The 15,159-nt window shown below is 37.2% G+C and overlaps 1 protein-coding gene across 2 annotated transcripts in view; it reads left to right on the top strand.

Annotated features, from left to right (window-relative positions):
* Nucleotides 1–15,159, top strand: part of PCSK5 (proprotein convertase subtilisin/kexin type 5) — a 246,494-nt gene that overhangs the window by 162,007 nt on the left and 69,328 nt on the right. For both annotated transcript variants that reach the window (XM_040580316.1, XM_040580315.1), the window contains exons 13-16: nucleotides 6,299–6,435; nucleotides 12,385–12,528; nucleotides 13,955–14,057; nucleotides 14,643–14,836. In XM_040580316.1, coding sequence (XP_040436250.1) covers nucleotides 6,299–6,435; nucleotides 12,385–12,528; nucleotides 13,955–14,057; nucleotides 14,643–14,836 — 578 coding nt within the window. The remainder of the gene's footprint in view (nucleotides 1–6,298; nucleotides 6,436–12,384; nucleotides 12,529–13,954; nucleotides 14,058–14,642; nucleotides 14,837–15,159) is intronic.

Consider the following 15,159-nt stretch of genomic DNA (forward strand, 5'->3'; position numbering starts at 1 on the left):
TTTAAAGAAATTCTTCTTTAGTTTTCTATTCCATTTTCATACAGCAGTGCTTCCATGCTTCAGAATGAAAAAAATTAAAAGTCCTCCAACTAGGTATCCAAAGAAAACAATCTTGTGTAAACCCAGTGGTCTTAACACAGCTAACTTTTGGCTCTAGGCTTTCATGTCTTGCAGCTGACTCACAGCAAGTGGGAGATAAAGACATTCCAGTATTCACAGTTCAGCTCTGGTGATGACTGGTATGTGGAATATGTACAAAGTTTAATTCAGTCAGTCTCTTCGTAACCCCTGCACCTTAGAAAATAATTATTTTCTGTACCTGTGGTAGAGAGAGAGAATGCAAATGTATGTATTAAAATAAGGTGATGTTCAGCTGTTTCTTATGCTATGCTATCAGAAGGCTAACCAGGAAACAAAGAAACCTGAAAGGCTTTTTAATGTTTTGCCACTTTCCAAAACCCAAATTATTCATGACAGATTGAATACTCACAGTCACACCAAAATTCCCTTCCCGTGCAAGCTTCAGAGATACACTGACTTGTTCTTCACATTTGGCTGAAACAAGCAACTCTGGGCTACTAATATTAAGGATTAAAGGTATTTTGCAGACTCTAGGTCTGAAATATCTGGAGTCTTCCCAAGCCCGTCCTTAGGGTAAAATGATAGGTATGGGCACAGTACTTTTCAAAATGGTATTTCAAGGCTTGTTTTATTTGGTCTTGCTGGAAGAAGTCTTCCGGTTTAGTGGTCTTACAGTTAGTAGTATAGTGAGTGTTGTTGAGTTTATGTTTTAGTATCATGTTATGAAATAAAACTCAGAGTAGGAGTGTTTCTATTCACTAACATGAGAATTTAGTTATGAGGCATTTGATTTTTAAAGTATTATTGAGGAGGGCATCAGAATAAATGCATTCAAGTACAAGTAGCATGAAGGATGCATTGGCAGTAAGCGGTCTGGGGGGTGGGGTTTATAGGTAAAGGTCCCAGACGCTGTTGTATGTTGCTACTACCTGACTGAGATGCTTTTCTCAGATGTACAAGACCTTTTAATGCACACGCACATGATTAATAGCAGCAATACCAGCTGTTTCTACTGAACCCAGGGAAAACCTCATTGCTTTACTGTTACTCATCTGGGTTTAATTTGAAACAGTTTGCTGGTAAAATGTCTTAAAGTGCAAAAGGTATATTTTACATATGTGCGCTTCTCCACCAATTCTGGAAGAAGAGTCACTGTGTAGTTTCTGGTGCATTGACATGTAGGTCCCTCAAGGCAGTATCTGGCCTTTTTTCTGCATATTTTATCCTTAATGTTGGCATCACTTAAAATGACTTCAGTAAGAAAACTTGTTAGTCAGAGTCAGTGTGGATTCCTTTGCAGGCATTTGGTGGATTACACTGTCACTGGCTTGAGCCTCGTGCATTCTTCAAAAACTGCATTACAGGGAACATCTGCTTTGTTGTTTGGAAAGTACTAAACATGATTACATTGGATGTACTGCAGCAGAGGAAAATACAGGCTTGGAAAGTGCTGGCTGGTGTGAGGGTGAGGCCACAATAAAGTCCAGAGGGGAACAGTATCCCCTTTCTAAAAACAATAGGCCATTGGATCTGGCAGCATGGGTTTCTGAGTGCTTTTGAGACATACCAAGGTCAGTTCTAACAAACATTCAGTATAGGAGTTATGGACAAGAAGCTAAATACAAAGAGGATAAAAGAAGCAAACTTGGGGCTCGTTTATCTCCCACTGAAGTCATGGCTTGTTTAATCCTTGCCCTTTAAATTTAAAGCAGCTGCTGCCATTCGAACTGCGTAACTGAAATTCTTTAGCCACGTGGTGGCAAGTTTCCAGGCCACTAGCTTCCTATGCTTATATGCCACTGATATTAATAATACCTCTGTTTAGTAACAAAGGGAAGTATTTTCATGACCATCTTTTTCCTATCATGAAACTTCAGATAATCAATGTTTTAACAATACCCTCCTCTTAGATCAAACCCAAGTTATTCTCACCTAATCTTACTTCCTAGTTTGCTTCATAAAAAGTCTTGGTGAATCAGTAGAGGAAACGTTTTTCTCATAGAAGCACATTTTGATTTCCAGACCAGACTATCTTACATTTTTATTGCAGTTTACACATTACGCTCTAATAAACAAAAACAACATTTCATGTATCCAAATATGATGAAAAGGATAGGGCCAGCTGTCATGCTGAACCTCACACACTAACTGAAAAGGACTTTGTGGTGGTATTATTAAGTCCAGGATGACCAAACAGCAATCCTCTGCTTGTGCTATGTCTACAGGATGAAGCAGTTCTCAGAAAATTATCTCTCCCAACTCATACTTGCAATGTTTTATTTCATTCAGGTTGTCTATTTTCTTTCTCTTTCTCTCTTTTTTTTTTTTTTTTTTTTTTTTTTTTTTTTTTTTTTTTCCAGGGAATGTGAATAGACATCCCACTACCTTTCTACTAACCATTCTTTGAACTGTAATTGCAATGTCAATACATTTTAAAATTATTTTTTGTTGTTGTTTTACCCTGGCAGTACTAGTTGTAGATAGGCTGAGGAGCTCTGGGGATACTGCAGACACAACATCAATTTTTTTAAAAAAAACAACTTTTTATTTTCATTATCAAAGAGGAGAAAAAATATTGTTGATTTGCACACCTCTGCAGAAAGGGCTAATGGGATTTATATACAAAAGAGTAAATGAATGCATGTAAGTGACACTATCTTCCATGTAACTCTAAAATTGATCCTGGAACTTGCTCAAAGAATAATGTGGGGGAAAATGAAGTGCAGCGTATCTGAGATTTAGTGTGACACATGCCTTTGCTGACTGAGACTAGTAAAGAATTCATCAGGGATCTGCAGAGTAGGCATGTATTAGCTTTAGAATTTAATATCTCAAGTTCAGTTTTAGTGGAAAATTTGAACCCATCATTGAAAGTTTGACCTAATTTTCCAGTTGAAGCAGGAGTAAAGACAAGTGGCTAAGGACATATGTAGGATCCAGCTAAATATCTCTGCTTCCAAGGTCTGTATTGAACCGAACAGAAAAGAGAGGAGCTGTTTAAGAGAGGTGGAAGAAGAATGCCTAGAATTTCTACTTCCTGCAGATACACTTGCCCCAGCTACTGTAGTAAGAATGAATGAATCTTTTCCCAGCTTTATGAAAATTAACCCAGCCTCAATCTTCCTATAACACTTACTACATTGAGTTTCACTTGGAATAAACTGGATTGTGTGATAGACGGTCAGGGTCCCCTATTGCCCTTGGCCTAATCAGGTGTCCATTTTCAAATGCAGGATAAGGTAGGAGAAGTCTGTATATGTATGGCAACAGGTTCATTCATGCTCTTGCATTAAGATTTCTGCCTGGAGTGAAGTTTCTGCAGGTTTGCTGCAAATTCAATAGGAAAACACGTGCAGCTTTTAAGACAGCTGTAAGTATCAGTCATGCAACTAGTTGACCAGTGTGGTGTATGAAGCTCAGCAGTCTGACATGTCTATAGGTCATGATGGAGCATTTCATGTGGATACGTGTAGTCCCAGGGAACAAGCTCTCCATATTTAAAGATGGTGGTTACTGTACTATCCATTATTTCAAGCTGGCGAGCACTGTACCCTATTGTTCATGCTACTCTTCTCCAAACAGCTTTATCACAACAGCTCAGAGATCCCCATTGCTTCATATAATTAACTGTGATAACCAGATGTAAAATGGAAATTTAAAATAAAAAAGATGTGTATGCATACCTTTTAAATACATTGTCTTTAGATCCACACACAGAAGTTTTAAGCCATCTTCCCTGACACATGCAGATGAGAAAGCTGCTAATTTTCCCCATTTCCATGGATGGAGATATGAAAGCTTACAGTTTCAGCCATAGAATATTTTGGGTAAAGGTGGGTTTATATACCTATGATAAAGTCATAAGAGATTTTTGTCTCTTCCTACCAAAATTACTTAAAAGGTTGATGCAATATTAAATGGGAAATACAAAACCAATTTAAAATTCCAAAACATGACAAATAAAACAACCTTAAACAAAAAACACCGTGAGAAATATTGAACTAACTACAGAAAAATAAACAGCAACTTCCATTTCTATGTATGTGAATGGAAGCCCAGTGAATACAGAATTTACAATTGTACAGTACTTACACAATACTATATTATTTAGTTGCCACAATGGCAAAGAGAACTATTGCTGCCTTGACAGATTGACAGTGTGTTCAGAAAGTAATACATTTGTTATCAGCAAAACATGGCATGATAAATTGACTAACTGTCAGAAATAACCTACCTAATGATTTCAATTGAACATACTTACATGCAGACATGGGGTAATAACTGCATAATAATTTCTACTCTTTCAGTAAATGATGTGTGCCATGTGTTTGTGGGATGTGCTGTATTCAAATAACTGATTTAGCAGTGACATGAAACAGGACAATTCTGCCGGCAGAATATATACGCACACACATAGAGGCACAAAACATCATGAGAAGAAAATCTCACCCAATAATCAGTGACAATAAACCCTAATTCAAAATATATTTCTATATTTTAATTTTATTTAAATAATATAAAACTAATAAAACAGAGTATTATTACAGACATTCATTTAAAATGGAAAAAGTTTGCATAAATGAGAGCGTGAAAACCAGCTTTAGGCTGAGCACTATAAAGTGCACCAGGCATGCAGGTCCATGCAGGTCCTGTTGCAGTAAGTGTGGATATGCAGTACCTAACCCTGTGCCTTTGACTGACCAAAGTTTTCAGCAATAAGCATGGCATTTTATTGACATCCTGTATGGCAACTTTTGCAAGAAGTTGACGCATACATTGCTACGGAAGTATCCTGCTTTCCCAGTGTTTACTGAACTTCACAACCTTTTTAGACTAAAGCTTGAATTAGCTTAGAAATTGATAGTAAAGAATCATGTGAGTGCAAAATATAGTATTTTTGTAGTCTAATACTAGATTTTTCTCTATTTTATGGAAAAGGGTTTTAAATGTATTGGATTTTCTACTGTAGAGATCTTGTTTTATGAAAAATACTCAAGCATAGCTATTACCAGTGGAATTTTCACAATAAAGTCCAAATTAAAATAGTGATAAACATATATAGATATATATCTATGTGTATATATACATATATAAAAATTTATATGTACTTACATGGATGTATCTCTATAGAAATATAGATACATGCTTGCATGTGGATGTGTATATATATATGTATTTTTTAAAGCTGAGCTGTGCCATTTTATTGGAGGCAACAGTCTTGATCAGAGTGCACCTACCATCAATGGCTTTGGGGTACCTGGCAACACGCTGTGAGCACTGAATAAAAGTGAAAATTTTCTTGTGTCTTCCCAAAATCTCACTAATAAATTACAGTTTTAGATAATAAAATCTCTGGTCAGTCCTACTTCCCCTTCCCTCATGGGATCAGCATCACATTACAGCCTCTGAACTGGGCCCCCATATTAGAAATTACCATAATCCAGGCCTAAACTCCAACCTCTTCACTTACAACCTAGGTAATTAAATTATCGTAATGTTGTTGGCTAGATTAAACTATTAGATGCCATTAGTGTCTCAGTTTCACCTAAACCCAATTCTTCCAGGTGTTTGAAGAGAGTGATACCTTGGTCGTTTGGGGTTTAAGACCAATGTTTCAGTTACATTTATGTCCTCACAAGAGGTCACACATACTGAATTGCTAATATTGTCTCAGTCACTTAATACTTTTTATTGTTCTTAAACCCCTTTTAACTCTTCTGATCCAAAGCCAAAAATAAATATTACAGCAATTTTCCAGCTTAAGAGTTGTTTCTATTTACATCACTCTGTTAAAGCAAGGGATATGCTGTATTGTATGCACTTTTCCCAAGACACATGAATCCTATTAAACAGATTTAGCAGTTACTATTTTTTCTTAAAATGCATTCTATTTCCTTACTCTTTAACGTTATGACAAATGATGACAAGTAAGGAATCTTTTCCATCAAAACGATAAGGAACTGTTGAGTGTACTTGAAATATGTGTGCGAAAACCATCGTGAGTGGCATTATGTAAAGACACAGATGAATGAACTGGCTAATTAGTATGTCATTCAAGACATTGCAGACTGGGAGGCTTAGCTCCTCAAATAAAATGTCATTATTTTTTTAATCATTATTTAAAATGTATTAATTTTTAAATAAAGTAATAAGTAAAAACTAATAAATAAGACATTAATATTAAACATTATTAAAATAATGTCATGATTTTATTTAGGCTATTTGATCATTCCATGGAAGGATTCAAAAACTGGGAGTTTATGACTACTCATTGCTGGAGTGAAAAAGCAGCAGGTGACTGGATCTTGGAAATCTGTGACACTCCATCTCAGCTGAGAAATTTCAAGACTCCAGGTATGACTGTAACCTTTATTTGGGCTTGCAGTTGCTAATACTGCCTTGATTGATTTCTCTCTTTTATTTACAGTTGGAACATCTCACTGATTTTAGTGTGAAGGCAGAGCTGTGAAGAGCATTATTCTTAATTTCAGTTTTCAATACACTCTTCATTTTTCCATTGCTTTAAGATATGTGGTTCTCTTTTACTCTGAACTTACTTCTGGTTTCCATAGGGAATTTCATCTCAGGGGTAAACTGCCCTCTTTCTTGCAGTCACATGTGTTGCTTCACAGTAGGAAAAAAGGCTTTGGCAATTCAGAGCTACACCATACCAGACATGAATTCTTCAAGCAGAGACAGACCCCATACCATCTGACAGGTTGCCAACAGTAGGTGCTTTAAAGAAAGCCAAATCTTTCCTAGATGCAGTTTTCAAGGACAAAGCTACAAAACTGCATGAAACTGCATGTACCACCTTTGAAAGAAGTTTATTATCTCCATATGCAGGCATCTGTTTTCTTGGATGTTGAATATAGATTTATCATACAGGTCTTCAATATGTTAGAGGAGCCCAGAGTTACTCTGCTTTGCTGATATTGCCTGTGATTTTCATGGCTGATACAGGGCTCATATTTTCTTGGCCTATATCAGCTAAATAGGGCCCAGAGATTTATTTACATGTTGGTTTTCTTTGCTTTGTATTTTTTATCCTAACTATATGAAAAAGTGGCATTTGTCAGTGCTTACACAACTAGAAAGTCCCACCATACAAGACAAAGAAATTCACAGCTTGCTACCACTGGTAAGTTGCATCGTGCTCCCGTGTGTATGGGCAGACCTGGCATTTGCCCACTTACAAACTGTGCTCCTAGTAAGAATTTTTGAGGCTACAGACATTCTTCTGCTTTTAATTCCCACTGCACAGTTTCATTCACATATTTCAGTATGAGCACTTTGAAAGAAACGGAGATTGAGAGAAGGGCTTTCAAAGACATTTACAGGAGTACATGCTTATTTCTATTTGCTGGTTGTGAGAAATGAGTATATACTTGCCTTTGGTCTTACTGAAAATTAAAACCTTAAAAACCATTTTGAAATAGATATATTATACACAGACAAAAATACCACTGTTTATGCATGGACACTGCGTGTAGTCTTTCCTTTGGAGTCTCACATCAAAATAGGTAGAAACCATTTAATAAAAATAATCAAAGGTGAAATATCAGATAAACAAATAATCTAGATTAAAACATGTTAGAGAGGCGAATACTACTGATGTATTGGAAATCATTTATCACTAAATTTAAATTAACACTCTATTTGGACAGTATGTCAGAATTCAATAATATTACATTGAAAGTGACAAATCTAGTTGACTGCTGCTTTCTGATAGATAACAAATAATTATAAGAATTCTGGTATGAAATATATTTAGGATTACAATGACATTTGCCATAGAATTATTTTATAATTCAGTGAAATAAAAGATAGATTCCATCTCAGGCAGCTAAGTAAACTTGCAGTAAAAGTTTTCTAACTGATTTGCTAAAAATCAGTTCTGAATTTGGAGACATAGATGTTAACTTAAAGTACTTGAAGCTATAAAAATATATCTTTGTAAACTTAACAGCAGGGGATTTTTAAGTATGTTTGTTCCTGAATTAATAGGTTATTGGAAGTCATTAAAACTATTCAAATGAGCCTCACTAAGTACTTTTATTGTTTCTACTACATGAAAAAGCACAAAGAAACATTGACTAAAATGCAAACTGAAGTGCTTAAGAATTTGATAGAGGGGAGGTATTACACAACAACTAAGTAATTTAATGAGATTACCAAAAAACCAGTCAGTATTTTTCAACTCCATCTTGTACTTGTTATTCCTGACACAGCAAAGAGTATCTCTGGCTTGAAGGACAATTTCAGGTAGCTCCTCACCTGCGATTGTACCGGAACTCCGTGGTTCTTCCAGCAGCCAAGAAGCAGAGCCATAGTGCAATATGTTTCAGCTATTACCCTCTTCTCTCTCCCCTGGCACAATCCCTGTACTAAAGCCTAGAAAAGAGGTAGCATGGAGCCATTTTGCAAACTGTTCACACAGGCTATTCTCCAGACATCCTTAACAACCCTTCTATGTCACCAGGACAGTCTAAAAGTGACCAGCTACATTTCCAGCTTTACACTGTAAAGCTTGTTCCTGCACACTCCTCTTTTACATACATAGTTGTATAGATCTTACTGATTTATTGATTTCAGTACTTTATATATACACACTTCTCAGTGCTACAGTAGTTAGTATCATATGACTGATTTCTTTTGCTCCTAGAGGACTAAAGCCTGAAGATCCAGCTCTGGAAGAAAAGGGCAGTAAGGCCAGGGGATGTGGGGAAAGTAGACCTGCACAGTCAGGGGTTCTGGAAGAAGGTGACACACTGAAGATGTCCTGCTGGAAAGCTTTCTCTTTACCTTCTTTTAACCACAATGTGAAACAGTAGTTGAGACTGGTTAGGTTTTTACAGATATTTGGCTTTGAAAAGATGCAGTCTGATTGTGAATTTGGATCCTGGTTCATTGTATACTGGTTTATAATATATGTCCCTCAACTTTCTAGAGCAGCGCTTGCCCTGTGGTGGAAGCTGTCCAGTAGTACTTCTGGTCGGAAAGATTTGGAAGTGCCTGCCAGGTGTTAGGTGCACAAACTCAGCTGGGCATTTTGGGGTTAGCCTCCGCACTGAACAGAATGTGAAGTGAACAAAAGGTGCTTACACACAGTTCATGGTGCCTCAAGTTTATCACCATAGCCTGCAGTTTATCACACTGATATCACCATTATGCCTGTTCCATGTTGTGTGCGTTTATTTAGCTATTGAAAGGTCTTATAATTAAAAGCTGCAGTTTTCCTGTAATCAAATTGAGAACAAAGAGCCAGCATGTCATCATATTGCTGCATTGGCAAGGTAATGCCACATCTGTTGCCTGTAAAGTAATGCAGGGTCCAGTTCATAAAAGCAGTGCATGTGATTTCTGCATTTAATTCTGTAGAGTTTATGGAGGTGGACATGTGCTTGCTGTGAAACAATGTGATATGCCCTTTCTCCTATACATACAATATGGGACCTTTGTTGCATACTAAATACAAGCAGGGTAAAGGATTAGTCTAGCCAAACTAAATGATGGAATTGGCAAAAAATGGGGAAAGAAAGATTTTGGCTTAAACATGCACACTTTGTTTATCCATTATAAAAGTGTATGTGTGTATGTATATATACTTAGTTATTGAAATATTTTCATTGTGCAAATTAAACCTGCCTTGAGGCAGACTTCATTTATTTGCTGGCAAGTCACATGAATTTCCCCCCTCTTTATTTAGTGAACCATTCTTAAAAGGAAACTAAACACCCGAGAGACCCTGTGTTATCCCTCTCACTGCCCCTTGGCATTGGGTCTACATTCAAAGGACCAATCCCTCGCGCAGTAATGTTAGTACAAGCCCTTCCATGTGCATACAGCCCAGACAAATACAACGTGTCTGAGGATCATCTTTACCTGTGGTTAATTTTAGTGGGTCTTTGCAAATATTTTTTTTTTAGTATTCAGTGTTTTTACCAGTGTTCTGGAAGTATGAAATCAGCCCTTGGGAAGTTTAATGATCTTTGAAGCCGTAATGACTAGGATGAAAAGATCTGAATAGCTTAGCAAAACACACATTTTTTGATTGCATCCAGTACATTATGGTTCCTATGGTATTGAAATGGGTTAAAAAACAAGGACAGAAACTACAAGTGGAGAAGCTGTAGCTCTGAAAAAGATGTAGAGATGACTGCATATCTGGTTAAAAATGAGCTCCCTATGTGACTTCTTTCCTAAAAAGTGCCTTTTAGGACCCACATGAATCACTCTAAAGAACACTGAGATATAACTTGATCCTCACGTGTCTATACAGGAAGAAAATATGTAATTTGGGTCCTTTTAATCTCATCAAGACTAAAGAGCTACATAGCTGTGTGCTAGAGGTAGGAAAAGACAAATTGAAAATAAGGTGCATGCAGTTTTATACCCAAGGTAATTAGCCAGTAGTTTGTCAGCAGGTGTGGTAGACTTTTCATCAGTTAATTTTTTTAATCAGGATTGAATGTCTCTTTAGAATTAATGCCTTGCTTTAACTGTGAAAAGTCATGTGATGCAGTCTCTTGCCCGAAGCTGCTTCTCAAAAACCGAGTATAGAGCAGAGAAAGTTTCATATGAAGTGTAGAAATTTCTGTCCCAGAAAGATTAAATTGGCTTGGCAAGAGACAGAGAGATAACAGAGTTTCCCATCTTTAACCCCATTATAAACCATTTAAAAGAACTGGGTGATCATCTGTCAGGTTTTCTTATTGTTGCTTACTGCTTAGAAGGATGAAGGTAAAAGCAGAGAGATAATGTATTGTCTTGGTCATGTCAATGAAGAAAACCAGATGACACTGGGAAAGATACAGAAAATTGCTTTCAAGGTCAAAGTAATTTGCTTGCATGTGTTGAAAAAGCCCAAGTGAACAACATGAAAGCTCAAATTATTGAGTATTGTTAAAATGAAAGAAGAGGAAGATTGGCTGAATTTAATTTTACATTAAGTATACTAAGTGATTTTCTTAAGAAGAGACATACCTGGATTACATTTCCCTTTAAATAATAGTTCTAAAGGAAGACTATTTTAACCGCAGAACTGCCTCCAAAACAAGATCTTTCAAATTCAAAAAATAAATACTCTCGGCTCCTCTCCTCTGTTTCCTTTCTCTTCTGATGAGAATTTGACATTTAGAACTAGCTAGCCCAACACAGATAAATATAATCAAGAGACTAGGGTAAGACCAAACTTACTTTACATTTTTCAAGCAAGGATGTGGTTTGTTATGCATCATTACTTCGTTATTTCAGGCCTGAGACCTTTTGCCCTTTCACAAAAATTTATTCACTCGGTAGTATAGACAGAAAGGTGAGGACTGAAAGTTCACATTTCGTGTCGTGACAGCCTGAACTGGTGACTTGATATACATTTATCTCTTTATTCTTCCACAAAATAAATTGCCAAAAAGTCTGATAATGCTTCAGGCAGGCAAACAATTTTTTCTTTCTTCACTCAAGTACTAAGAAGATAAAATATTAGTGATGAACACAAACAATGCAGTGATACATCTGCCAAATAACTAGGGCAAATAAATAAATCATGCTGGTTTGGGAGGGGACCCTGATATTCTACCATGGGGATTTGAAAATAAGTTTTTTCATGTTCATCGTGATGTGTCCTATAAGCCAATGAGAAGTATTCTCTAAGTCAGGGGTGCTCAAACTACAGCCCACGGGCTGGATACGGCCCCCAGGCTCCTCAATCCGGCCCCCGGTATTTACAGACCCCCCCATCCCCTCCCCGCCGGGGGTTGGGGGGGGAAACCAAGCAGCCGCAGATGGCTGCCTGCCACTGCATCCGCGCACCGGCCCCCCGGTTAAAAAGTTTGAGGACCCCTGCTCTAAGTACTAAACAAAATGTAACCACTTTCTTAAGTCAGAATTCTAAATACAGCTAGTTAGCTAAAAGATCTCAAACAATAATTAATGGATAATTAATGTTCTGAGGGAAAGTGAAATGTAGAGCAAAAACTCCTTGTGGAGTTTGGATTTTCCAAATAACTGTATGACCAAAGGTTTTGTTGTTTATTTTTTATATTGAGTTCAGCCCATGACACAAACTAGACCAACAAGAGGCTGAAGTGCTATGAAAATACTGTGTAAAGATCTGATTGAAGAAAGTATGCTTTCTCAGTTCATAGTAAAGCAACAATTGTACTATCTATATTAAACTGAAGACACTTGAAAAGAAATTTTTTCATACCAACTGACAAATTCATCTTTATAGGTGTAAGTGTTTATAGGACACATAAAATAGAAATGGGTTCTAAAACTAGATTTTAAATACTTAACTTCTAGGCAAATTGAAAGAGTGGTCCTTAGTACTGTACGGAACATCGATCCAGCCTTACTCACCAAGAAATGATTTTCCAAAAGTGGAAAGAGTACGCTCTAGTCCCATTGAAGACCCTACAGAAGACTATGGAACAGATGACTATTCAGGTGCGTACATTCATTTACTCTGCACATTCACCAAACATGTAATAGGCTGAAGCAGTGACCTGAGACTCTACATATGTGAAATGTTCAGTGAAGTGGATTATTAACTTCTTGTTTCATAATTCAAAGTTAGATATTTTCATTTCATCTTATAAGTTTGTAAGCATAGTGTTATATATTTTAAAGCTACACTTAATATACTATGAAGAATGCACTGCTTTTCACATAAGTATATAAAAATATGTATACACACATGAGCACACACATTTGTATATGAAGAACATTATCTTCTACATCTGTGTTGTTTCTCACTGATCCCTATAGAAGTTTTCCAAACTTAACATTAGACCTTAACAGATAAAGATTTTTGGCACTACAAAACAAGTCAGGCTGGCAGTTTCCTACATGTAACCCTGCATAAGGAGCATTGTGTAGGTGATTAGAGCTGATGAATCTCAAGCGTAGCTCTGGCAAGCAAACAGCAGGACAAAGCTCAATGCAGAAATTTCTGTTATGGCAGTCTCCTGCCACAGCATGTCAGACCCCCAGTCCCTATTATAGATTGAGAGCTGCTGAACATCTTGTTTTGGTAGGTGATGAAACACTAACATCTCTACTGGAAATGTCACTAACTTCTTGAGTTTTCTATGAAACAAACTCACTTTTGTTAGGAGAAATTTCAAGGTGACTAGCAAAATCCACACATTTCATTCATGAGAAAGCAGCAATCGTAAATGTTATAACTTCACTGCCTGGCTCTGTTCACCTACATAAAGGCAGAAATGGATGGTTCCCTCCTCCCATAGTGGGAAGGACTATTTTGAAAACTGTAACTATTTGAAAACTGTAAACATAGAATCATATAATATCTCATGTTGGAGGGGAGCCGAGGCCTTTGCAGCATGTAGCAGCGCAGAACAAAATGCATCTGGGCCCTGCTGGCTGGTTCAGTTGGGTTGTGGTAGCCACTTGGACCAGTTGTTACCCAGCTGGTAACCAGAGTAGCCAGTGATCATGTTGTTCATCGTTTATAGTGACCTGCTTGTTGTAAGCAATTTTGCCAATAATTCCTTTTTATGAATTACAGAAGCTTATACATATTTCTGAATAAGATTCATAATGATCTGTTACTCATCAGGAAACCATCTGTTTGCATCCAGAAATAGTTTCTCTTCAATAGATTCCATAGAGGATGCCACATTTGCTGAAAATCATAAACCACAGTGAAAAAATACTGAGACCAGTATTTGCAAGGTCTTCAGGTACTAAAAAATATTTTTGATGGAGCCAAATTACTATTTGGAATTCAAATCAAACAAGGAAACAGAATAATTGCCTTCTGCATTTAAATACTGTGTTTTAAGGGGTGCTAAGTACTAAACAAGAAGTTTTATCCCTTCCCACCCCCCATATTCTCATTTTATTACAGGTCCCTGCAATGCAGAATGCAGTAAAGTAGGGTGTGATGGGCCAGGACCAGATCATTGTACTGACTGTCTGCACTACTACTACAAATCTAAGAACAACACACGGTAAGACCAAGAGAAAAAATCTTTACTTCATAGATTTCTTAGTGTATATCTTAACTTCCTTTCCTCTTCTCTTTGCTGCAGTCATGGATAATTCATTTTCCACTGAATTTGACAAATTTTCTTGGGAGTTAAAAAAAAATACCACCTAGCTAATCAATTTAAAGTACAGCCTTCAAATACCCTTCTCTGATTGTTTCCCCATCTCTTTATTATTTTTTTCTAAAGGAGATATATAGATATAGACAGACACAGATATAAATAGATATATGTATGTAACTGTGATAGCTACTACAGCTTCTGTGATTGAGTTTGAACATGATAGGAAGAAATGTAGATGGTCAAAAATGATACTGTATGACTGCCTGACAAGGCATTTGCCAGTGACGTAGCATTTGCTGTAGGGAAATAAATGGAAGAAAAGAGACAGCTTGATGCAATGCTTTGGAGGGTTACATTTTAGTAAACACATGATCATTAGAAAAGCAGCAACGCTGAAAAATACTTCTGCTTTGCAGTCATGATCCAGGAATGTGGTGGCAGGTTATTTCATTAACGACTCTGCCTTCTCTTCCCTGCTGTCTGCAGGATCTGTGTTTCGACCTGCCCACCTGGTCACTACAATGCAGACAAGAAACGCTGTAAAAAATGCTCACCCAATTGTGAAACCTGTGTTGGAGGCCATAGTGACCAGTGCATGACCTGTAAATCTGGCTACTACCTGAATGAAGTAACCAATAGCTGTATTACCAACTGCCCTGATGGGTTTTACCTGGATAAGAGTTAGTATTTCTTGTTGTTTCTTTATTGTGGGCTACAGAGTTTGATCTGGGGAGGTTGCTGAAATGCTTGCAAGCAGGAAAAGTGAATGCTGATGCACCTATCTCTTATCCTATTCCTCTTATTAAATTGTTGCCAAGTGTGATCTAGAATCTCCTCAAAAATCTTCCTTTATTTTAAAAACCATGTTTGGTGGCAGGGTGTCTTTTCTGTCTGTGGCTGGGAGTACGAGTAGCAGAATGAGGGCAGTTCAAGAGCAAGTCAGCTGCAGGACAGAGCAGGTTACCCCTACTCCAGCAAGGGACAGAGAGCACCCATATTCTGA

This window comes from Falco naumanni, chromosome Z (genome assembly GCF_017639655.2).
Source record: "Falco naumanni isolate bFalNau1 chromosome Z, bFalNau1.pat, whole genome shotgun sequence".
In the NCBI taxonomy this organism is placed as follows: Eukaryota; Metazoa; Chordata; class Aves; order Falconiformes; family Falconidae; genus Falco; species Falco naumanni.